The sequence below is a fragment of the Oncorhynchus nerka genome, linkage group LG10 (assembly GCF_034236695.1).
Source record: "Oncorhynchus nerka isolate Pitt River linkage group LG10, Oner_Uvic_2.0, whole genome shotgun sequence".
NCBI classification, from domain to species: Eukaryota; Metazoa; Chordata; class Actinopteri; order Salmoniformes; family Salmonidae; genus Oncorhynchus; species Oncorhynchus nerka.
In genome coordinates, this window is record NC_088405.1 from 13,374,240 (window position 1) to 13,401,426 (window position 27,187).

At 43.8% G+C, this 27,187-nt stretch overlaps 1 protein-coding gene across 1 annotated transcript; it reads right to left on the bottom strand.

Annotated features, from left to right (window-relative positions):
- Positions 1-686: 686 nt before the first annotated feature.
- On the bottom strand, positions 687-26,654 carry LOC135573619 (ABC transporter G family member 23-like). Its single transcript, XM_065022887.1, has 6 exons — positions 26,551-26,654; positions 22,774-22,925; positions 18,013-18,172; positions 16,052-16,206; positions 1,410-1,517; positions 687-750 (listed from the first exon to the last, which is right to left on the bottom strand). Exons 1-6 carry the CDS (start codon positions 26,626-26,628, stop codon positions 687-689), a joined length of 717 nt encoding a protein of 238 aa, XP_064878959.1. The 5' UTR covers positions 26,629-26,654.
- Positions 26,655-27,187: the final 533 nt, after the last annotated feature.

Consider the following 27,187-nt stretch of genomic DNA (forward strand, 5'->3'; position numbering starts at 1 on the left):
CTATCAGTAGGTAGTTATCATGTATATAGACTGTATCTTACCACGTTGGCTTGTCTGGCCTCCTCTATGTAGTGTCTATCAGTAGGTAGTTATCATGTATATAGACTGTATCTTACCACGTTGGCTTGCCTGGCCTCTCTATGTAGTGTCTATCAGTAGGTAGTTATCATGTATATAGACTGTATCTTACCACGTTGGCTTGCCTGGCCTCCTCTATGTAGTGTCTATCAGTTCATGTATATAGACTGTGTCTTACCACGTTGGCTTGTCTGGCCTCCTCTATGTAGTGTCTATCAGTAGGTAGTTATCACGTATATAGACTGTATCTTACCACGTTGGCTTGCCTGGCCTATCTATGTTGTGTCTATCAGTAGGTAGTTATCATGTATATAGACTGTATCTTACCACATTGGCTTGCCTGGCCTCCTCTATGTAGTGTCTATCAGTAGGTAGTTATCATGTATATAGACTGTATCTTACAGTTGGCTTGCCTGGCCTTCTATGTAGTGTCTATCAGTAGGTAGTTATCATGTATATAGACTGTTTCTTGGCTTGCCTGACCTCCTTGGAGTGTCTATCAGTAGGTAGTTATCATGTATATAGACTGTATCTTACCACATTGGCTTGCCTGGCCTCCTCTATGTAGTGTCTATCAGAGGTGTTATCACGTGCTTGCCTGGCCTCCTCTACAGAGTGGTGATGTTCGACTGATACTTTTCCAGTTTGTTATCTTCTAGATGCTGCCAGATCCTAGAGGTTGTTCATAACACAACTCAGTTTAAGGGCAACATCTATCTGGCACCCTATTCTCTATAAAGGGCACTACTTACCAGAGCTCTATGAGCCCTGATAGTGCACTATAAAGGGAATAGGGTGCCATTTGACACACAGCCTTAGCCTTATGACCTGCCTGGGATTACCCTGACTGGACTGATTTGGCTGGGCTTTGTAACAGAGCACTGGTATCATTACACAATCAGATTATACACCCAGATACTTCCAACAGGATGTATACAGTCATTCTGAATGAGAGACTAAATGGATTCTGTAATGAGGGGCAGAGAGTGTTTTGATCTTTCAGACTGTTGGAGACAGAGTGTTGTTCATAAACTACTCTGTTATCTTCAGACTGTTGGAGACAGAGTGTTGTTCATAAACTACTCTGTTATCTTCAGACTGTTGGAGACAGAGTGTTGTTCATAAACTACTCTGTTATCTTCAGACTGTTGGAGACAGAGTGTTGTTCATAAACTACTCTGTTATCTTCAGACTGTTGGAGACAGAGTGTTGTTCATAAACTACTCTGTTATCTTCAGACTGTATGTGACATTCATTATATTGGATGTAAAAGGGGGAAATGTGAAGCAGGTGAATTGTTGTAGAAGTGTGTGTGTGTGTCCAGTACATACTTGGCTCTCAGCACAGGGTCCACCCCGACTGTGGGTTCATCCAGAATCAATAACTGGGGGTTTTGAAGTAAGGCTGCTCCTAGAGACACCCTCCGTTTCTGCCCTCCGCTGTAACACACACACACACACACACACACACACACACACACACACACACACACACACACACACACACACACACACAGACACACACACACACACACACACAATGTTACATAAAACACCTGATATATCTGTTCCATCCAGCTGCACTTGTTTGACATGGGTCACACTCACTGGTTTCTCAGTGTAGTAGGTGTGTTAGCAGGGCTGGTAAGGCAGCAGAGAAACCCTGCAACATTAACCTTGTGAGGTATAAGAGGGATGTTTATTGTACTACAGGGCAGTACTGGGTCCTTGTGAGGTACAAGAGGGATGTTTATTGTACTACAGGGCAGTACTGGGTCCTTGTGAGGTATAAGAGGGATGTTTATTGTACTACAGGGCAGTACTGGGTCCTTGTGAGGTACAAGGGGGATGTTTCTTGTACTACAGGGCAGTACTGGGTCCTTGTGAGGTATAAGGGGGTGTTTATTGTACTACAGGGCAGTACTGGGTCCTTGTGAGGTATAAGGGGGATGTTTCTTGTACTACAGGGCAGTACTGGGTCCTTGTGAGGTAGGGGGTGTTTTATTGTACTACAGGGCAGTACTGGGTCCTTGTGAGGTATAAGGGGATGTTTATTGTACTACAGGGCAGTACTGGGTCCTTGTGAGGTATAAGGGGGATGTTTCTTGTACTACAGGGCAGTACTGGGTCCTTGTGAGGTATAAGGGGGATGTTTATTGTACTACAGGGCAGCACTGGGTCCTTGTGAGGTAGGGGGGATGCCGAGAGCTGGGGGCCACACCAGTTTGTTCACAGGTTCAAGGGCCAATTACACTACTATGACATAATTGGTGAGTTAGTTAAGACACATTTATCTGGAGGCCTTGCTTCTGTACAGTCAGGATACTGGGACTGAGAGCTGTGGTTCTGTACAGTCAGGATACTGGGACTGAGAGCTGTTGGTTCTGTACAGTCAGGATACTGGGACTGAGAGCTGTTGGTTCTGTACAGTCAGGATACTGGGACTGAGAGCTGTTGGTTCTGTACAGTCAGAATACTGGGACTGAGGGACTGAGAGCTGTTGGTTCTGTACAGGTCAGGATACTGGGACTGAGAGCTGTTGGTTCTGTACAGTCAGGATACTGGGACTGAGAGCTGTTGGTTCTGTACAGGTCAGGATACTGGGACTGAGAGCTGTTGGTTCTGTCAGGATACTGGGACTGAGAGCTGTTGGTTCTGTACAGTCAGGATACTGGGACTGGGAGCTGTTGGTTCTGTACAGTCAGGATACTGGGACTGAGAGCTGTTGGTTCTGTACAGTCAGGATACTGGGACTGTTGGTTCTGTACAGCTGTTGGTTCTCTGTACAGTCAGGATACTGGGACTGAGAGCTGTTGGTTCTGTTGGTTCAGTCAGGATACTGGGACTGAGAGCTGTTGGTTCTGTACAGTCAGGATACTGGGACTGAGAGCTGTTGGTTCTGACAGAGGAGCTGTTGGTTCTGTCAGTCAGATACTGGGACTGAGAGCTGTTGGTTCTGTACAGTCAATATACTGGGACTGAGAGCTGTTGGTTCTGTACAGTCAGAATACGGGGACTGAGAGCTGTTGGTTCTGTACAGTCAGGATACTGGGACTGAGAGCTGTTGGTTCTGTACAGTCAATATACTGGGACTGAGAGCTGTTGGTTCTGTGTACAGTCAGGATACTGGGACAGAGAGCTGTTGGTTTTGTACAGTCAGGCAGGATACTGGGACTGAGAGCTGTTGGTTCTGTACAGTCAGGATACTGGGACTGAGCTGTTGGTTCTGTACAGTCAGGATACTGGGACTGAGAGCTGTTGGTTCTGTACAGTCAGGATACTGGGACTGAGAGCTGTTGGTTCTGTACAGTCAGGATACTGTGACTGAGAGCTGTTGGTTCTGTACAGTCAGGATACTGGGACTGAGAGCTGTTGGTTCTGTACAGTCAGGATACTGGGACTGAGAGCTGTTGGTTCTGTACAGTCAGGCATACTGGGACTGAGAGCTGTTGGTTCTGTACAGTCAGGATACTGGGACTGAGAGCTGTTGGTTCTGTACAGTCAGGATACTGGGACTGAGAGCTGTTGGTTCTGTACAGTCAGGATACTGTGACTGAGAGCTGTTGGTTCTGTACAGTCAGGATACTGGGACTGAGAGCTGTTGGTTCTGTACAGTCAGGATACTGGGACTGAGAGCTGTTGGTTCTGTACAGTCAGGATACTGGGACTGAGAGCTGTTGGTTCTGTACAGTCAGGATACTGGGACTGAGAGCTGTTGGTTCTGTACAGTCAGGATACTGGGACTGAGAGCTGTTGGTTCTGTACAGTCAGGATACTGGGACTGAGAGCTGTTGGTTCTGTACAGTCAGGATACTGGGACTGAGAGCTGTTGGTTCTGTACAGTCAGGATACTGGGACTGAGAGCTGTTGGTTCTGTACAGTCAGGATACTGGGACTGAGAGCTGTTGGTTCTGTACAGTCAGGATACTGGGACAGAGAGCTGTTGGTTCTGTACAGTCAGAATACTGGGACTGAGAGCTGTTGGTTCTGTACAGTCAGGATACTGGGACTGAGAGTCAGGATACTGGGACTGGTTCTGTACAGTCAGGATACTGGGACAGAGAGCTGTTGGTTCTGTTCTGGATACTGGGACTGAGAGCTGTTGGTTCTGTACAGTCAGGATACTGGGACTGAGAGCTGTTGGTTCTGTACAGTCAGGATACTGGGACTGAGAGCTGTTGGTTCTGTACAGTCAGGATACTGGGACAGAGAGCTGTTGGTTCTGTACAGTCAGGCAGGATACTGGGACTGAGAGCTGTTGGTTCTGTACAGTCAGGATACTGGGACTGAGAGCTGTTGGTTCTGTACAGTCAGGATACTGGGACTGAGAGCTGTTGGTTCTGTACAGTCAGTGAGGGAGCCTTCTTTTGGCATTGACATCTTGACAGATGTCTATTGCAAAAACACAGCATTTTTACAGAAGCCGTGACCCACAAACAGAAACTCACTCAGGAGGAAACTGTTTCCTTCTATTTCTAGCCATCTGAGCCTTGGCTGTAGCCTACTTTGTCCCCAGATCAAAATGGGATATACTAGTGCACTACTAGTGACCAGGACACTGTGTATAGGGAATAGGGTGCAATTGGGGACTCAGGCATAGTCTCTAGGCACAGTCTCTAGGCACAGGTCACATGGTTTTGTGGGCATGATGTAATAATGGACCTATGCCGGTTAGAAGAGAGGGAGGAGATTGAGACCCACTAACCCATTAACCCTTCAATCCACTAACCCTTCAACCCACTAACCCTTCAACCCACTAACCATTCAACCCACTAACCCTTCAATCCACTAACCATTCAACCCACTAACCCTTCAATCCACTAACCATTCAACCCTTCAATCCACTAACCCTTCAACCCACTAACCCTTCAATCCACTAACCATTCAACCCTTCAATCCACTAACCCTTCAACCCACTAACCCTTTAACCCACTAACCCTTTAACCCACTAACCCTTCAACCCACTAACCCTTCAAACCACTAACCCTTCAAACCACTAACCCACTAACCCTTTAACCCGCTAACCCTTTAACCCACTAACCCTTTAACCCACTAACCCTTTAACCCACTAACCCTTCAACCCACTAACCCTTCAAACCACTAACCCTTTAACCCACTAACCCTTCAAACCACTAACCCACTAACCCTTTAACCCACTAACCCTTTAACCCACTAACCCTTTAACCCACTAACCCTTCAACCCACTAACCCTTTAACCCACTAACCCTTTAACCCACTAACCCTTCAACCCACTAACCCTTCAAACCACTAACCCTTCAAACCACTAACCCACTAACCCTTTAACCCACTTACCCTTCAACCCACTAACCATTCAACCCTTCAACCCACTAACCCTTTCACCCAGAAAGGTGTGTGTGTTCTGGGGACTGATAACTCCATTCCATCTCCATAATGTGGACATGGGTCACTGCCTCTGTATTTGGCCCCTCCTCGTCATGGGCAACAGGAAACCATCCCACGCCAAATGAACGTCATGGGCAACAGGAAACTATCCCACGCCAAATGAACGTCATGGGCAACAGGAAACTATCCCACGCCAAATGAACGTCATGGGCAACAGGAAACTATCCCACGCCAAATGAACGTCATGGGCAACAGGAAACTATCCCACGCCAAATGAACATCATAGTTAACAGGAAACTATCCCACGCCAAATGAACGTCATGGGCAACAGGAAACTATCCCACGCCAAATGAACGTCATGGGCAACAGGAAACTATCCCACGCCAAATGAACGTCATGGGCAACAGGAAACTATCCCACGCCAAATGAACATCATGGGCAACAGGAAACTATCCCACGCCAAATGAACGTCATGGGCAACAGGAAACTATCCCACGCCAAATGAAAATCATGGGCAACAGGAAACTATCCCACGCCAAATGAACGTCATGGGCAACAGGAAACTATCCCACGCCAAATGAACGTCATGGGCAACAGGAAACTATCCCACGCCAAATGAACATCATGGGCAACAGGAAACTATCCCACGCCAAATGAACGTCATGGGCAACAGGAAACTATCCCACGCCAAATGAACATCATGGGCAACAGGAAACTATCCCACGCCAAATGAACATCATGGGCAACAGGAAACTATCCCACGCCAAATGAACGTCATGGGCAACAGGAAACTATCCCACGCCAAATGAACATCATGGGCAACAGGAAACTATCCCACGCCAAATGAACGTCATGGGCAACAGGAAACTACCCCACGCCAAATGAACATCATGGGCAACAGGAAACTATCCCACGCCAAATGAACGTCATGGGCAACAGGAAACTACCCCACGCCAAATGAACGTCATGGGCAACAGGAAACTATCCCACGCCAAATGAACGTCATGGGCAACAGGAAACTATCCCACGCCAAATGAACGTCATGGGCAACAGGAAACTATCCCACGCCAAATGAACGTCATGGGCAACAGGAAACTATCCCACGCCAAATGAACATCATGGGCAACAGGAAACTATCCCACGCCAAATGAACGTCATGGGCAACAGGAAACTATCCCACGCCAAATGAACATCATGGGCAACAGGAAACTATCCCACGCCAAATGAACGTCATGGGCAACAGGAAACTATCCCACGCCAAATGAACATCATGGGCAACAGGAAACTATCCCACGCCAAATGAACGTCATGGGCAACAGGAAACTATCCCACGCCAAATGAACGTCATGGGCAACAGGAAACTATCCCACGCCAAATGAACGTCATGGGCAACAGGAAACTATCCCACGCCAAATGAACGCCATGGGCAACAGGAAACTATCCCACGCCAAATGAACGTCATGGGCAACAGGAAACTATCCCACGCCAAATGAACGTGGACCATAACATCTTGCAGGTCCCATACGCTCTTCACAGAGGTCTGGAGTGACGCATTTAAAATGTGTTATATTTCCTTAACGTCAACATTTAAAAATATATATAGTCCTTTATACATCGCTTTTGGAGTGTTTTATGCACCCGACTGTATAACTTCTGTTTAGATGACTGTTATCTAGAGACTATAGATGACTGTTATCTAGAGACTATAGATGACTGTTATCAAGAGACTATAGATGACTGTTATCAAGCTGGACAGAATGAAGACACTATAGATGACTGTTATCAGCTGGACAGAGTGTAGAGACTATAGATGACTGTTATCAAGCTGGACAGAGTGTAGAGACTATAGATGACTGTTATCAAGCTGGACAGAGTGTAGAGACTATAGATGACTGTTATCAAGCTGGACAGAGTGTAGAGACTATAGATGACTGTTATCAAGCTGGACAGAGTGTAGAGACTATAGATGACTGTTATTAAGCTGGACAGAGTGAAGACACTATAGATGACTGTTATCAGCTGGACAGAGTGTAGAGACTATAGGTGACTGTTATCAAGCTGGACAGAGTGTAGAGACTATAGATGACTGTTATCAAGCTGGACAGAGTGTAGAGACTATAGATGACTGTTATCAAGCTGGACAGAGTGTAGAGACTATAGGTGACTGTTATCAAGCTGGACAGAGTGTAGAGACTATAGATGACTGTTATCAAGCTGGACAGAGTGAAGAGACTATAGATGACTGTTATCAAGCTGGACAGAGTGTTGAGACTATAGATGACTGTTATCAAGCTGGACAGAGTGTAGAGACTATAGATGACTGTTATCAAGCTGGACAGAGTGTAGAGACTATAGGTGACTGTTATCAAGCTGGACAGAGTGAAGAGACTATAGATGACTGTTATCAAGCTGGACAGAGTGTTGAGACTATAGATGACTGTTATCAAGCTGGACAGAGTGAAGAGACTATAGATGACTGTTATCAAGCTGGACAGAGTGAAGAGACTATAGATGACTGTTATCAAGCTGGACAGAGTGAAGAGACTATAGATGACTGTTATCAAGCTGGACAGAGTGTAGAGACTATAGATGACTGTTAGGACAGAGTGTAGACACTATAGATGACTGTTATCAAGCTGGACAGAGTGAAGACACTATAGATGACTGTTATCAAGCTGGACAGAGTGTAGACACTATATATGACTGTTATCAAGCTGGACAGAGTGTAGAGACTATAGATGACTGTTATCAAGCTGGAGATGACTGTTATCAAGCTGGACAGAGTGTAGAGACTATAGATGACTGTTATCAAGCTGGACAGAGTGTAGAGACTATAGGTGACTGTTATCAAGCTGGACAGAGTGTAGAGACTATAGATGACTGTTATCAAGCTGGACAGAGTGAAGAGACTATAGGTGACTGTTATCAAGCTGGACAGAGTGTAGAGACTATAGATGACTGTTAGGACAGAGTGTAGAGACTATATATGACTGTTATCAAGCTGGACAGAGTGTAGAGACTATAGATGACTGTTATCCAGCTGGACAGAGTGAAGAGACTATAGATGACTGTTATCAAGCTGGACAGAGTGTTGAGACTATAGATGACTGTTATCAAGCTGGACAGAGTGTAGAGACTATAGATGACTGTTATCAAGCTGGACAGAGTGTAGAGACTATAGGTGACTGTTATCAAGCTGGACAGAGTGAAGAGACTATAGATGACTGTTATCAAGCTGGACAGAGTGTTGAGACTATAGATGACTGTTATCAAGCTGGACAGAGTGAAGAGACTATAGAGGACTGTTATCTAGCTGGACAGAGTGAAGAGACTATAGATGACTGTTATCAAGCTGGACAGAGTGAAGAGACTATAGATGACTGTTATCAAGCTGGACAGAGTGTAGAGACTATAGATGACTGTTAGGACAGAGTGTAGACACTATAGATGACTGTTATCAAGCTGGACAGAGTGTAGACTATAGATGACTGTTATCAAGCTGGACAGAGTGTAGACACTATAGATGACTGTTATCAAGCTGGACAGAGTGTAGACACTATAGATGACTGTTATCAAGCTGGACAGAGTGTAGAGACTATAGATGACTGTTATCAAGCTGGACAGAGTGTAGAGACTATAGATGACTGTTATCAAGCTGGACAGAGTGAAGAGACTATAGATGACTGTTATCAAGCTGGACAGAGTGTAGAGACTATAGATGACTGTTAGGACAGAGTGTAGAGACTATAGATGACTGTTATCAAGCTGGACAGAGTGTAGAGACTATAGATGACTGTTATCCAGCTGGACAGAGTGAAGAGACTATAGATGACTGTTATCAAGCTGGACAGAGTGTAGAGACTATAGATGACTGTTATCAAGCTGGACAGAGTGAAGAGACTATAGATGACTGTTATCAAGCTGGACAGAGTGAAGATACTATAGATGACTGTTATCAAGCTGGACAGAGTGAAGAGACTATAGATGACTGTTATCAGCTGGACAGAGTGTAGAGACTATAGATGACTGTTATCAAGCTGGACAGAGTGAAGAGACTATAGATGACTGTTATCAAGCTGGACAGAGTGAAGAGACTATAGATGACTGTTATCAAGCTGGACAGAGTGTAGAGACTATAGATGACTGTTATCCAGCTGGACAGAGTGAAGAGACTATAGATGACTGTTATCAGCTGGACAGAGTGTAGAGACTATAGATGACTGTTATCCAGCTGGACAGAGTGAAGAGACTATAGATGACTGTTAGGACAGAGTGTAGAGACTATAGATGACTGTTATCAAGCTGGACAGAGTGAAGACACTATAGATGACTGTTATCAAGCTGGACAGAGTGAAGAGACTATAGATGACTGTTATCAAGCTGGACAGAGTGTTGAGACTATAGATGACTGTTATCAAGCTGGACAGAGTGAAGAGACTATAGAGGACTGTTATCTAGCTGGACAGAGTGAAGAGACTATAGATGACTGTTATCAAGCTGGACAGAGTGAAGAGACTATAGATGACTGTTATCAAGCTGGACAGAGTGTAGAGACTATAGATGACTGTTAGGACAGAGTGTAGACACTATAGATGACTGTTATCAAGCTGGACAGAGTGTAGACTATAGATGACTGTTATCAAGCTGGACAGAGTGTAGACACTATAGATGACTGTTATCAAGCTGGACAGAGTGTAGACACTATAGATGACTGTTATCAAGCTGGACAGAGTGTAGAGACTATAGATGACTGTTATCAAGCTGGACAGAGTGTAGAGACTATAGATGACTGTTATCAAGCTGGACAGAGTGTAGAGACTATAGGTGACTGTTATCAAGCTGGACAGAGTGTAGAGACTATAGATGACTGTTATCAAGCTGGACAGAGTGAAGAGACTATAGGTGATTGTTATCAAGCTGGACAGAGTGTAGAGACTATAGATGACTGTTAGGACAGAGTGTAGAGACTATAGATGACTGTTATCAAGCTGGACAGAGTGTAGAGACTATAGATGACTGTTATCCAGCTGGACAGAGTGAAGAGACTATAGATGACTGTTATCAAGCTGGACAGAGTGTAGAGACTATAGATGACTGTTATCAAGCTGGACAGAGTGAAGAGACTATAGATGACTGTTATCAAGCTGGACAGAGTGAAGATACTATAGATGACTGTTATCAAGCTGGACAGTGAAGAGACTATAGATGACTGTTATCAGCTGGACAGAGTGTAGAGACTATAGATGACTGTTATCAAGCTGGACAGAGTGAAGAGACTATAGATGACTGTTATCAAGCTGGACAGAGTGAAGAGACTATAGATGACTGTTATCAAGCTGGACAGAGTGTAGAGACTATAGATGACTGTTATCCAGCTGGACAGAGTGAAGAGACTATAGATGACTGTTATCAGCTGGACAGAGTGTAGAGACTATAGATGACTGTTATCCAGCTGGACAGAGTGAAGAGACTATAGATAACTGTTAGGACAGAGTGTAGAGACTATAGATGACTGTTATCAAGCTGGACAGAGTGAAGACACTATAGATGACTGTTATCAAGCTGGACAGAGTGAAGAGACTATAGATGACTGTTATCAAGCTGGACAGAGTGTTGAGACTATAGATGACTGTTATCAAGCTGGACAGAGTGAAGAGACTATAGAGGACTGTTATCTAGCTGGACAGAGTGAAGAGACTATAGATGACTGTTATCAAGCTGGACAGAGTGAAGAGACTATAGATGACTGTTATCAAGCTGGACAGAGTGTAGAGACTATAGATGACTGTTAGGACAGAGTGTAGACACTATAGATGACTGTTATCAAGCTGGACAGAGTGTAGACTATAGATGACTGTTATCAAGCTGGAGTGGAAAAGAGACATAGAGACTGTTAGACAGAGTGAAGAGACTATAGATGACTGTTATCAAGCTGGACAGAGTGTAGACACTATAGATGACTGTTATCAAGCTGGACAGAGTGTAGAGACTATAGATGACTGTTATCAAGCTGGACAGAGTGTAGAGACTATAGATGACTGTTATCAAGCTGGACAGAGTGTAGAGACTATAGATGACTGTTATCCAGCTGGACAGAGTGAAGAGACTATAGATGACTGTTATCAGCTGGACAGAGTGTAGAGACTATAGATGACTGTTATCCAGCTGGACTGTTAGAGTGAAGAGACTATAGATGACTGTTAGGACAGAGTGTAGAGACTATAGATGACTGTTATCAAGCTGGACAGAGTGTGAAGATGACTGTTACTATGGAGATGACTGATGACTGTTATCAAGCTGGACTATAGATGACTGTTATCAAGCTGGACAGAGACTATAGATGACTGTTATCAAGCTGGACAGAGTGAAGAGACTATAGATGACTGTTACGACAGAGTGTAGAGACTATAGATGACTGTTATCAAGCTGGACAGAGTGAAGACACTATAGATGACTGTTATCCAGCTGGACAGAGTGAAGAGACTATAGATGACTGTTATCCAGCTGGACAGAGTGAAGAGAGACTATAGATGACTGTTATCAAGCTGGACAGAGTGAAGAGACTATAGATGACTGTTATCAAGCTGGACAGAGTGAAGACACTATAGATGACTGTTATCAAGCTGGACAGAGTGAAGAGACTATAGATGACTGTTATCAAGCTGGACAGAGTGAAGAGACTATAGATGACTGTTAGGACAGAGTGTAGAGACTATAGATGACTGTTATCAAGCTGGACAGAGTGAAGACACTATAGATGACTGTTATCCAGCTGGACAGAGTGAAGAGACTATAGATGACTGTTATCCAGCTGGACAGAGTGAAGAGACTATAGATGACTGTTATCAAGCTGGACAGAGTGAAGAGACTATAGATGACTGTTATCAAGCTGGACAGAGTGAAGACACTATAGATGACTGTTATCAAGCTGGACAGAGTGTAGAGACTATAGATGACTGTTAGGACAGAGTGAAGAGACTATAGATGACTGTTAGGACAGAGTGTAGAGACTATAGATGACTGTTATCAAGCTGGACAGAGTGTAGAGACTATAGATGACTGTTATCAAGCTGGACAGAGTGTAGAGACTATAGATGACTGTTATCTAGCTGGACAGAGTGAAGAGACTATAGATGACTGTTATCAAGCTGGACAGAGTGTAGAGACTATAGATGACTGTTATCCAGCTGGACAGAGTGTAGAGACTATAGATGACTGTTATCAAGCTGGACAGAGTGTAGAGACTATAGATGACTGTTATCTAGCTGGACAGAGTGAAGAGACTATAGATGACTGTTATCAAGCTGGACAGAGTGTAGAGACTATAGATGACTGTTATCTAGCTGGACAGAGTGAAGAGACTATAGATGACTGTTATCAAGCTGGACAGAGTGTAGAGACTATAGATGACTGTTATCAAGCTGGACAGAGTGAAGAGACTATAGATGACTGTTAGGACAGAGTGAAGAGACTATAGATGACTGTTATCAAGCTGGACAGAGTGAAGACACTATAGATGACTGTTATCAAGCTGGACAGAGTGAAGAGACTATAGATGACTGTTATCAAGCTGGACAGAGTGAAGAGACTATAGATGACTGTTAGGACAGAGTGTAGAGACTATAGATGACTGTTATCAAGCTGGACAGAGTGTAGACTATAGATGACTGTTATCCAGCTGGACAGAGTGAAGAGACTATAGATGACTGTTATCAAGCTGGACAGAGTGTAGAGACTATAGATGACTGTTATCTAGCTGGACAGAGTGAAGAGACTATAGATGACTGTTAGGACAGAGTGAAGAGACTATAGATGACTGTTATCAAGCTGGACAGAGTGTAGAGACTATAGATGACTGTTATCTAGCTGGACAGAGTGAAGAGACTATAGATGACTGTTAGGACAGAGTGAAGAGACTATAGATGACTGTTATCAAGCTGGACAGAGTGAAGACACTATAGATGACTGTTATCAAGCTGGACAGAGTGTAGAGACTATAGATGACTGTTAGGACAGAGTGAAGAGACTATAGATGACTGTTAGGACAGAGTGTAGAGACTATAGATGACTGTTATCAAGCTGGACAGAGTGTAGAGACTATAGATGACTGTTATCAAGCTGGACAGAGTGTAGAGACTATAGATGACTGTTATCTAGCTGGACAGAGTGAAGAGACTATAGATGACTGTTATCAAGCTGGACAGAGTGTAGAGACTATAGATGACTGTTATCCAGCTGGACAGAGTGAAGAGACTATAGATGACTGTTATCAAGCTGGACAGAGTGAAGAGATGACTGTTAAGCTGGACAGACTATAGATGACTGTTAGGACAGAGTGTAGAGACTATAGATGACTGTTATCAAGCTGGACAGAGTGTAGAGACTATAGATGACTGTTATCTAGCTGGACAGAGTGAAGAGACTATAGATGACTGTTATCAAGCTGGACAGAGTGTAGAGACTATAGATGACTGTTATCTAGCTGGACAGAGTGAAGAGACTATAGATGACTGTTATTAAGCTGGACAGAGTGTAGAGACTATAGATGACTGTTATCAAGCTGGACAGAGTGAAGAGACTATAGATGACTGTTAGGACAGAGTGAAGAGACTATAGATGACTGTTATCAAGCTGGACAGAGTGAAGACACTATAGATGACTGTTATCAAGCTGGACAGAGTGAAGAGACTATAGATGACTGTTATCAAGCTGGACAGAGTGAAGAGACTATAGATGACTGTTAGGACAGAGTGTAGAGACTATAGATGACTGTTATCAAGCTGGACAGAGTGTAGACTATAGATGACTGTTATCCAGCTGGACAGAGTGAAGAGACTATAGATGACTGTTATCAAGCTGGACAGAGTGTAGAGACTATAGATGACTGTTATCTAGCTGGACAGAGTGAAGAGACTATAGATGACTGTTAGGACAGAGTGAAGAGACTATAGATGACTGTTATCAAGCTGGACAGAGTGTAGAGACTATAGATGACTGTTATCTAGCTGGACAGAGTGAAGAGACTATAGATGACTGTTAGGACAGAGTGAAGAGACTATAGATGACTGTTAGGACAGAGTGAAGAGACTATAGATGACTGTTAGGACAGAGTGTAGAGACTATAGATGACTGTTAGGACAGAGTGTAGAGACTATAGATGACTGTTATCTAGCTGGACAGAGTGAAGAGACTATAGATGACTGTTATCAAGCTGGACAGAGTGAAGAGACTATAGATGACTGTTAGGACAGAGTGTAGAGACTATAGATGACTGTTATCAAGCTGGACAGAGTGTAGAGACTATAGATGACTGTTATCTAGCTGGACAGAGTGTAGAGACTATAGATGACTGTTATCAAGCTGGACAGAGTGAAGAGACTATAGATGACTGTTAGGACAGAGTGTAGAGACTATAGATGACTGTTATCAAGCTGGACAGAGTGTTAGACAGAGTGTAGAGACTATAGATGACTGTTATCTACCTGGACAGAGTGTAGAGACTATAGATGACTGTTATCAGCTGGACAGAGTGTAGAGACTATAGATGACTGTTATCAAGCTGGACAGAGTGTAGAGACTATAGATGACTGTTATCTAGCTGGACAGAGTGTAGAGACTATAGATGACTGTTATCCAGCTGGACAGAGTGAAGACACTATAGATGACTGTTATCTAGCTGGACAGAGTGAAGAGACTATAGATGACTGTTATCCAGCTGGACAGAGTGAAGAGACTATAGATGACTGTTATCAAGCTGGACAGAGTGAAGAGACTATAGATGACTGTTATCCAGCTGGACAGAGTGTAGAGACTATAGATGACTGTTATCAAGCTGGACAGAGTGAAGAGACTATAGATGACTGTTATCCAGCTGGACAGAGTGAAGAGACTATAGATGACTGTTATCAAGCTGGACAGAGTGAAGAGACTATAGATGACTGTTATCAAGCTGGACAGAGTGAAGAGACTATAGATGACTGTTAGGACAGAGTGTAGAGACTATAGATGACTGTTATCTAGCTGGACAGAGTGAAGAGACTATAGATGACTGTTATCAAGCTGGACAGAGTGAAGAGACTATAGATGACTGTTATCCAGCTGGACAGAGTGAAGAGACTATAGATGACTGTTATCCAGCTGGACAGAGTGAAGAGACTATAGATGACTGTTATCCAGCTGGACAGAGTGAAGAGACTATAGATGACTGTTATCAAGCTGGACAGAGTGAAGAGACTATAGATGACTGTTATCCAGCTGGACAGAGTGAAGAGACTATAGATGACTGTTAGGACAGAGTGTAGAGACTATAGATGACTGTTATCCAGCTGGACAGAGTGTAGAGACTATAGATGACTGTTATCTAGCTGGACAGAGTGTAGAGACTATAGATGACTGTTATCCAGCTGGACAGAGTGTAGAGACTATAGATGTAGGTACATTATCATTTATACATAGTTTCCATTTGGTTTTTGTTATTTGAATGTGTATTGAGATTGTTTTCTCCCTAATTAAAACAAATAAATGAACAATGATATAAATCCAACCCATCCGTGGGCCATATTTAATGGGCTCGTATGTTTGACACCACTGTGTTGACACGGTTGTGTTACCTGAGGTTTCGGACTAGTTTGCTCTTCTGAGGTAGGTCCAGGAAGTCCACCAGGAAGTCCATGCGTGCCTGGGTGTCCGTAGATGACAGGCCGTGGATCCTTCCGAAGAACGTCAGGGTGTCACTGATGGTAAACTCATTGTACAATGCCAGGTCCTAAAGGAGAAACACAATGTTATGTCATGGTATGTGTTGTGTTGATATCAAATCAAACTTTATTTATACAGCACATTTATTACAAAGGTGAGAAAGATAAAAATACTAAACGTTTTCTATACACATTTTAAATGAAGATAGACAAGAACTAAATTACGAGACAAATTAAAATGGTGTGTTTTGCTACAGTATGCTATGTTGACATATCATGTTGTCATGGTATTTATAGTCATATGTCGATACACTTCCATAGTGTCTAAAAGGTTAGGAGTTCATTTGGAACTGAGGTTTGTGCATCTGTCAAATCAAATCAAATCTTATTTGTCACATGCTTCGTAAACAACAGGTGTAGACTAACAGTGAAATGCTTACTTACGGGGCCCTTCCCAACAATGCAGAGAGAAAAATAGAACAATTATAACACGAGGAATAAATACACAATGAGTAACGATAACTTGGCTATATGCACTTTCCCTCCTGGACAAGAGGAACACCTATGTGAGAATGCTGTTCATAGACTACATCTCTGTGTTCAACACCATAGAGCCCTCCAAGCTCATCACTAAGCTCAGGACCCTGGGACTGAACACCTCCCTGTGCAACTAGCAGTCGTATGGCTTTGGGGTAGCAGCTGGTAAACTATTTAACTAACTAGCAGTCGTATGGCTTTGGGGTAGCAGCTGGTAAACTATTTAACTAACTAGCAGTCGTATGGCTTTGGGGTAGCAGCTGGTAAACTATTTAACTAACTAGCAGTCGTATGGCTTTGGGGTAGCAGCTGGTAAACTATTTAACTAACTAGCAGTCGTATGGCTTGGGGGTAGCAATTGGTAAACTATTTAACTAAGTAGCAGTCGTATGGCTTTGGGGTAGCAGCTGTTCAGGGTCCTGTTGGTTCTAGACTTGGTGCATCGGCACCGCTTGCCTTGCGGTAGCAGAGAGAACAGTCTATGGCATGGGTGGCTGGAGTCTTTTACAATATTTAGGGTCTTCTTCTGACACCGCCTGGTATAGAGGTCCTGGATGGCAGGGAGCTCTGCCCCGGTGAACTACTGGGACCGTATGCACTACCCTCTGTAGTGCCTTGAGGTCGGATGCCAAGCAGTTGCCATACCAAGCAGTGATGCAACAAGTCAAGATGCTCTCAATGGTGCAGCTGTAGAACTTTTTGAGGATCTGAGGGCCCATGCTAAATATTATTAGCCTCCTGAGGGGAGAGAGGAGTTGTCGTGCCTTCTTCATGACTGTGTTGGTGTGTGTGGACCATAATTATTACTTAGTGACGTGGACACCAAAGAAATTGAAGCTCTCGATGATGGGGGCGTGCTCGGCACTCCATTTCCTGTAGTCCATTATCAGCTCATTTGTCGTCAAGTGGTGATCAGGCCAACCACCGTTGTGTCGTCAGCAAACTTAATGATGGTGTTGGAGTCGTGCGCGGCCACGCAGTTGTGGGTGAACTGGAAGTACAGGAGGGGACTAAGCACGCAACCCTGATGGGCCCCCGTGTTGAGGATCAGTGTGGCGGAGGTGTTGTAACCTACCCTCACCATCTGGGGGCAGCCCGTCAGGAAGTCCACGATCCAGTTGCACAGGGAGGTGTTCAGTCCCAGGGTCCTGAGCTTAGTGATGAGCTTGGAGGGCTCTATGGTGTTGAACACAGAGCTGTAGTCTATGAACAGCATTCTCACATAGGTGTTCCTCTTGTCCAGGAGGGAAAGTGCAGTGTGGAGTGCGATAGAGATTGCGTCATCTATGAATCTATTTACCTGTGGTATGTTGTGTACCTATAAGTTAACAGTTTACCTGTGGCATGTACCCCACCATCCTCCCAGGGACCTGGTGACCAGGAAATGCGGGCGGCTTCCCCAACACGCTGATGTGCCCTCGGGAGATCTTCAGTGTTCCCACAATGCATTTCAACAGTGTGGTCTTCCCACACCCACTCGGACCCAGCAGGCCGTAGCTGTAAGATAACAGGAAGAACATTTGCAGTAAATCATACATATTACTACAGTATGATAGTATAGTATGATAGTATGATACGATAGTATAGTATCATAGTATAGTATGATACGATAGTATAGTATCATAGTATAGTATGATACGATAGTATAGTATGATAGTATAGTATGATATGATAGTATAGTATGATAGTATAGTATGATAGTATAGTATGATAGTATATCATAGTATTATAGTGTAGTATGATACGATAGTATAGTATGACAGTATAGTATGATATGATAGTATAGTATAGTATGATATGATAGTACCGTATGATAGTATAGTACAGTATGATAGTATATCATAGTATGATAGTATAGTACAATAGTATGATATGATAGTATGATAATATAGTATGATATGATAGTACAGTATGATAGTATAGTATGATATGATAGTATGATAGTATAGTATGATATGATAGTACAGTATGATAGTATAGTATGATATGATAGTACAGTATGATAGTATAGTATGATAGTATAGTATGATAGTATCGTATGATATGATAGTATAGTATGATAGTATATCATAGTATATCATATTATGATAGTATAGTATGACAGTATAGTATGACAGTATAGTATGATATGCCAGTATGAACTTCCAATGACATTGATGCATGATTCACATGGGAATCCATGTTAAACGTAATTTATATATGCAAAAGAACCCAATGACATTGTCTACTTTAAGGTTTAGATCAGGGGTATTCAACTCTGACCCTACGAGGTCCGGGAGCCTGCTGCTTTTCTGTTCTCCCTGATCATTAATTGCAAGGACCTGGTGTCCCAGGTCTAAATCAGTCCCTGATTAGAGGGGAATCACCCACCTGGTGTCCCAGGTCTAAATCAGTCCCTGATTAGAGGGGAATCACCCACCTGGTGTCCCAGGTCTAAATCAGTCCCTGATTAGAGGGGAATCACCCACCTGGTGTCCCAGGTCTAAATCAGTCCCTGATTAGAGGGGAATCACCCACCTGGTGTCCCAGGTCTAAATCAGTCCCTGATTAGAGGGGAATCACCCACCTGGTGTCCCAGGTCTAAATCAGTCCCTGGTTAGAGGGGAATCACCCACCTGGTGTCCCAGGTCTAAACCAGTCCCTGATTAGAGGGGAGCAATGCAGTGGAACTGGCTTGGAGGCCCAGAGTTCAGTTTGAAGGTAGAGAGTATCATTAGGTTTTAAGCAGAGTGCGAATTATACTGTGGAGAAATACAACACAGAATAACAGCACTGTAAAAAGAAAAATATGTTGATTCAACATACTTTTGTAACGCTGCAAGGGGATTGTGAGTTTGCTCAACATTTTAACATATTGGCTGAGGATTGTGAGTTTGCTCAACATTTTAACATATTGGCTGACCCTACAGAAATTCTCAAGTTGAATTGTATGTTCACTCAACTTTACATTTTAGGTTCAGTAAACATACAATTCAATCTGAGAATGTATTTTCATATTTCCCAGTGTGCCTTGCCTTTTCAAGTGAATTGTAGTTACCACCCATGACTGTATTTGTTAATGACAGAGACATGGTTGTTGAATGGCTTTCATTCCTGTAGCCTTCACCAAGTGAATGTTATCTTAATAATTATATTCTTTATGACCAAAAATCATAAGGCCTTCCATTGAGGGCCAAGTTCCACCCTAAAACTGTTGTTTGAAGCTCCTGTTTTACACACCACATCAAGCCTGTAAGTAATATTATGCTGGCTTGAAAAGTGATGTGTAATTCCTATTGGAATCCAGCCAGAGTAAGGATATTCAACAACTGGAACTTTTAATTAATGCGCTACCTGCATTGAGGATGACTGCAGGGGTAGGGAAGATTATTGAGACGACCTAAATCATCTTACCTGGAACAGCCATCTCATTAATAGGTGCAACTACGAACAGATTGGATTAGTTTAGAAACATCTATTATCTTATTTATGTTTGTGTAGCATAAGACTAATCAACCAACAAATGTGTATGCTACATTAAAAAACAGGTATTGAAACAAACAATTCTGAAAATCAACCTGCAAGAGCATGGTGGGAAATATTGTAATGATGTGTGTGGTTCTGAGCAAACATGAATTAGTAATTTTACTAAACAAGCTTGTTCAAATGCAGCTCACTTCGAGCAGAGTTCAGTAAACAAACTTTAACACATTTGCTCAAGTTCTTGTCCTTTTGAAGTCCACTCAACTCACAGAATAACGCAGATTAAGCAGTTGGCTGTGTGTGTGTGTGTGTGTGTGTGTGTGTGTGTGTGTGTGTGTGTGTGTGTGTGTGTGTGTGTGTGTGTGTGTGTGTGTGTGTGTGTGTGTGTGTGTGTGTGTGTGTGTGTGTGTGTGTGTGTGTGAGAGAGGGGGACAGAGAGAAAGAGAGAAAGAGAAAGAGAAACAAAAACAGAGACAGAAAGAGCAAGAGAGCGAGAGAAAGAGAGGAAGGAGAAAGATAGTTTCAACATCAACAAGAGGCTCTTCATTAAATACTGTAGATATTTATTTTACTGGGTTTTCTTAATCTATTTCTTATATTATTTTCTTTCTCCAGTCCACCTTGTCACCCTACTCCTCCTCCTCTGAGTGTTCACCCCCCTACTCCTCCTCCTCTGAGTGTTTACCCCCCTACTCCTCCTTCTCTGAGTGTTCACCACCCTACTCCTCCTTCTCTGAGTGTTTACCACCCTACTCCTTCTCCTCTGAGTGTTTACCCCCCTACTCCTCCTCCTCTGAGTGTTTACCCCCCTACTCCTCCTCCTCTGAGTGTTTACCCCCCTACTCCTCCTCCTCTGAGTGTTTACCCCCTACTCCTCCTCCTCTGAGTGTTCAGCACCCTACTCCTCCTCCTCTGAGTGTTTACCCCCTACTCCTCCTTATCTGAGTGTTTACCCCCTACTCCTCCTTCTCTGAGTGTTTACCCCCCTACTCCTCCTCCTCTGAGTGTTTACCGCCCTGTCACCCTACTCCTCCTCCTCTGGGTGTTCACCACCCTACTCCTCCTCCTCCTCTGAGTGTTCACCACCCTACTCCTCCTTCTCTGAGTGTTCACCACCCTACTCCTCCTCCTCTGAGTGTTCAGCACCCTACTCCTCCTCCTCTGGGTGTTTACCACCCTACTCCTCCTCCTCTGAGTGTTTACCAGCCTGTCGCCCTACTCCTCCTCCTCTGAGTGTTCACCACCCTACTCCTCCTTCTCTGAGTGTTCACCACCCTACTCCTCCTCCTCTGGGTGTTCACCACCCTACTCCTCCTCCTCCTCTGAGTGTTCACCACCCTACTCCTCCTTCTCTGAGTGTTCACCACCCTACTCCTCCTTCTCTGAGTGTTCACCACCCTACTCCTCCTCCTCCTCTGAGTGTTCACCACCCTACTCCTCCTTCTCTGAGTGTTCACCACCCTACTCCTCCTCCTCCTCTGGGTGTTCACCACCCTACTCCTCCTCCTCTGAGTGTTCACCACCCTACTCCTCCTTCTCTGAGTGTTCACCACCCTACTCCTCCTCCTCCTCTGAGTGTTCACCACCCTACTCCTCCTCCTCTGAGTGTTCACCACCCTACTCCTCCTTCTCTGAGTGTTCACCACCCTACTCCTCCTCCTCCTCTGAGTGGTCCCCACCCTACTCCTCCTCCTCTGAGTGTTTACCACCCTGTCGCCCTACTCCGGCTTTTCACTAGGTTCAGACCCAGGGCCCTTTGTAATGGAATCTGAGGCTCTGTGTAAATCAAATCTAATTGAGCTGTGTGTCAGTGGAGCTCACGTCACCTGCCACTAAGGGACAGAGATGTTGAAACAACAATACTTTATAAGAAAGAGAATTGTGCTGAAGAGAAAGTATTCAGCTGTTGCAACTGTCAAAGGACAATATTCAGCCACTACTGTTGAGGCAACAAACATTTCAGCTGTTAGGCTATCATCAGTGTGTGGACAAAAACACCATTACATATTAATAACATGTAAGATCATTACATATTAATAACATGTAAGATCATTACATATTAATAACATGAAAGACCATTACATATTAATAACATGTAAGAACATTACATATTAATAACATGAAAGACCATTACATATTAATAACATGTAAGACCAGTACATATTAATAACATGAAAGACCATTACATATTAATAACATGAAATACCATTACATATTAATAACATGAAAGACCATTACATATTAATAACATGAAAGACCATTAAAATATTAATAACATAAAAGACCATTACATATTAATAACATGAAAGACCATTACATATTAATAACATGTAAGACCAGTACATATTAATAACATGAAATACCATTACATATTAATAACATGAAAGACCATTACATATTAATAACATGAAAGACCATTACATATTAATAACATGTAAGTCCATTACTTATTAGCGATATTAACATGCTCTGTCTTACTGCGGGGTGAAGTGGTGTTTTGACTTATCCTGGACACTCAGGACAACCTTTTCTGATTGAATAGCCCACAGGGCAGTACGCACTACTGAGGTCAGTGTCATGGTGTAAGGTCAGGGTTAGGACTGGGTAAGGTTGTAGTGTTAATGTGGTTTACTCACATCTGTCCCTGTGGTACGGTCAAGTTGAGATTACTCAGGACTTTGAGTTCACCGTACGACCGACACACTTCCCGACACCGGATCGCCGAACCCCCCAGCCCCGGGGAGGGGGGAGGAGCTTCCTCGTCTGCCTTCATCCTTCCCTCCGCCAACTGGAAGACGAAAAACAAATGTAAAAAAATCAATCACCCCCCTTCACAGCATTATGGCCCAGTGTTGTGAATTGGGTTTCTTTCCCAAAATTCCCAGGTTTTCCCGAAACCCCAGTTAGAAGATTCATGGAATCAGGAAGGAATAGGTAGGAAATCCAGGAATCCTCCAACCAGGGTTTCAGGAAAACGTGGGAATTTGGGGAAAGTTACCCGAATGTTGCAGCCCAAGTAGCAATTGAGGGAGACCATCCGGGGCAGGACGTGAACCGGCGACTATGGTTACGGGCAAGTGTACTACCACCTATGGCATTAAGGGTCTCGTTGCAGAAACAGACGCAGTAGCACATACAGGGAAAACACACCAGGCTGCGTTACAAAGGGCACCACCATATTCCAGACGTAGTGCACTATCTTTGGCCAGAGCCCATATAGGACCCTGGTCAAAAGTAGTGCACTATCTTTGGCCAGAGCCCATATAGGACCCTGGTCAAAAGTAGTGCACTATCTTTGGCCAGAGCCCATATAGGACCCTGGTCAAAAGTAGTGCACTATCTTTGGCCAGAGCCCATATAGGACCCTGGTCAAAATATGGAAAATATGGAAAATTGGTTGTCATTTGGGATGCAGACCAACTAAGGACTTGCTCATTACGGACAACAGAAAGTGAACTAAATGACATCTTCTCAGCAACTAGCTGCCATGAATCTGTGTCTGTGTCCTGTAGCAGACCTGTGTTGAAATATTATTTGAAAATCATTTCAAATGCTTTCTCTGTGCTTGATTGATCTTGCCTGGTTTAATGGGACCAATAGAATAGTCCCACAACTGTAAACCCTGCCCATCTGGCACTCCAGGCAGGCTAAAGCAAACGATCAAAGTATTTGAGAGAGTTCAAAACAGAATATGAACCCAGGTCTGGTGGTGGCGTGCCTGTAACTTGGCCTGCATTGAATCTAGGTCGTAGAGCAACCCTGACTGGCACCCTATTCCCTACGTAGTGCACAACTTTTCACCAAGGCCCATAGGGATATAGTGGTTTATATAGGCAATAGGGTACCATTTGGGACGCACCCTGGTTCAAAATCATCTTTAATCCCTGCCTCCTTTCCCTGGCTTCCCTTGTTTGTCTCCCTTTCTCTGTGTTGGCTTCCCTTGTTTGTCTCCCTTTCTCTGTGTTGGCTTCCCTTGTTTGTCTCCCTTTCTCTGTGTTGGCTTCCCTTGTTTGTCTCCCTTTCTCTGTGTTGGCTTCCCCTGTTTGTCTCCCTTTCTCTGTGTTGGCTTCCCCTGTTTGTCTCCCTTTCTCTGTGTTGGCTTCCCCTGTTTGTCTCCCTTTCTCTGTGTTGGCTTCCCCTGTTTGTCTCCCTTTCTCTGGGTTGGCTTCCCCTGTTTGTCTCCTTTCTCTGTGTTGGCTTCCCTGTTTGTCTCCCTTTCTCTGTGTTGGCTTCCCTGTTTGTCTCCCTTTCTCTGTGTTGGCTTCCCTTGTTTGTCTCCCTTTCTCTCTGTTGGCTTCCCCTGTTTGTCTCCCTTTCTCTGTGTTGGTTTCCCCTGTTTGTCTCCCTTTCTCTGTGTTGGCTTCCCCTGTTTGTCTCCCTTTCTCTGTGTTGGCTTCCCCTGTTTGTCTCCCTTTCTCTGTGTTGGCTTCCCCTGTTTGTCTCCCTTTCTCTGTGTTGGCTTCCCTTGTTTGTCTCCCCTTCTCTGTGTTGGCTTCCCCTGTTTGTCTCCCTTTCTCTGTGTTGGCTTCCCCTGTTTGTCTCCCTTTCTCTGTGTTGGCTTCCCCTGTTTGTCTCCCTTTCTCTGTGTTGGCTTCCCCTGTTTGTCTCCCTTTCTCTGTCTTGGCTTCCCCGTTCTCCCTCACATAATCCAGCATCTTTCATTCCACTGTGACGAGATTAGAGGGAAACCACTCCGTAATCTGACTCATTCGATCAAGGTCACCTTCTTTGACACAATTCCACATGGCAGCATATGTACAGACCGGTACTATTGTTATAATAGTAATAGCCAGGACATTGTGCTGTAATAACGTTGTAATATAGGATATTGATAAGTGAGACATTATAAAGCCCATCTACACAGACAGACGTATTCATTCACTTTAAGGGAATTTGTCCACGGTTCTATTCTTTCTGCTTGAAGTTCAACATTTTTATTAATCAAATTGCAGACCGCAAATGATCTGAAATACTTGATATTTACAGATGAAAGAGTCCAGTTCAAGTTTAAAGAAGCTCCATAAAAATAAGAAAAGGGTAAAAAAGGTATCATTTGATCCATTCAACAAGATGTTGAAGTAAACTACTGTGTTCACCAGATTACTTCAAATTAAGAAAATAAATTGGAAGCCAGGTAGGCTACATTTGATGCTAACGGCGAGTGTCACACCGATTTGTCGTTATTATATCAGATACCCACTGATACTGTACTATACGTTTAACCTACCTAATCTTTGAAAGAGGGACAATCACAAACTATATAAAAACACGAAAACACAAGCTGAATGCTTAATTTAGTCAACTAGGAATAACAGCTTGTCCAACATTGTGACAGGGACTCACCTGAAATAGTCCTTCTCCTCAAGGAGACGTTCAGTAGCCTACTGGGGATGAAGAGCAACAATGTAGCCACCTGCACTGTAGTCTGTGTGTGTCTGCCTAGCCAACGGTGTAGGTAGGTTATATTGCAACGTGGTAGATAGAGTAGGTTGGGTTTCGAGAAGGAGAAGTCTCTCCCTGGAATACATGCACCTGTTATTCTACTACTAAATTACATTAACAGAGAATTAGCGAGACAAATTATAAACTACAAAAACAAACCACGACACTCCTACCACGACACCTTCCTATGATTTTCTTCAGTTTAGGTAGCCTATATATGGCAGCGGGACTCCATCGTAATAAACGGAGCAGCCATATATTCTGTTGTAACTGTAACAGCAAATTCATTTATAGGCGCAATAACATTCCAACTGGTGCCGGTTCGCTCTTTCGTGAATCAGCAGTGCATTTATCCAAAGCTAATTTAGCCTGTCTGCTATCATCACAATCCGATACAGAATATAGAACAGGCTTTCGCTCTCCAATCATCTTGTAGACAAAAACTACCTTCCAGAGAGCCGGCCAACTTCCGCTTCACAGCACGTCCAAAACGGAGCATGTCGGACTCTGTGGGTTCGCCCAACCAGCGCATTTATCCTACAATTGACCATGAATTCGGCAGCGAAAGCGTCATGCATGCATGACCTGTGATGCGTGTTGGTGCCTGGCTATTTTTATACATCGGTTGGCTACATGCCGGTATAGACAGCTGCTAGGTTTTCATGTCATTTCAAATCAATGCTTCTTTTACAAACGCCGCAGTGCACTTCCACTCTGCACCAGACATTCCATTTTTATGCCCACAGGAACGGAATTCAAACACGCGTCTCCTTTTATTCCATCACTATCTTTTCCCACATCCTAAGGATGTGCCTATTTACTGGGCCTATGGTGCTTTTTCTGAAATGCTAATTGTCTATGGAGTTATTTCAGCATATACATATCAGCGTTAGCCGTATTGCATTGTCAGATCTTCCATAAAATACCTCACTAAATCATGCCAGTTTTGCCGGCTTACAAACGTTGCATACCTGCTCCTCCATCTCGGTGCATTCGGGCGGTCCTCCTGTCGTCGCAGCATCATCCGCGGCTGCTGCCTCAGAGGCCATGGTCGTCGGTTGGCGGGAGATGCATCCAACCTCAGCTCCCCAGCAGATGGCCTCACTAAAATCAATAGGCTACTATCTCCATCTACTGGCGGTGAAGGAAAGGGAACTAGGAAAGGTGTCTGAAAACAGACCAATACTATATTTTATTAACAAGCATCAAATGCAAACAATACAGGCAATCATACAAACATGTATAAACATGTCCAGTAACATCTGACCACACAAACAAGAGCCAATTCATTTACATAATATCAGCAGAAAAGTGCCTTAGGCCAAATTAATTAAGATTATGTGTCCGAAAACCACCCCTCTGTGTGAAGGGGACTTCATGTGAGGGTGGTGGATGTCTCTCAACCGGAGGTGTGTCTTCAGTCGGGAGGAAGAGGAAGCTGCTGCACCACATCGGTCTGCATCAGAACCACTGAACCCAACTCTTCCCTGACCTGCACGGCCTGCAGAGATGAGAGAGGCCACACACTCTAGATAGAGATAGAGAGGACACACACACACACACACACTTTGAAATTAAAATGTCACTCTAAATAGCATCTGCTGAATG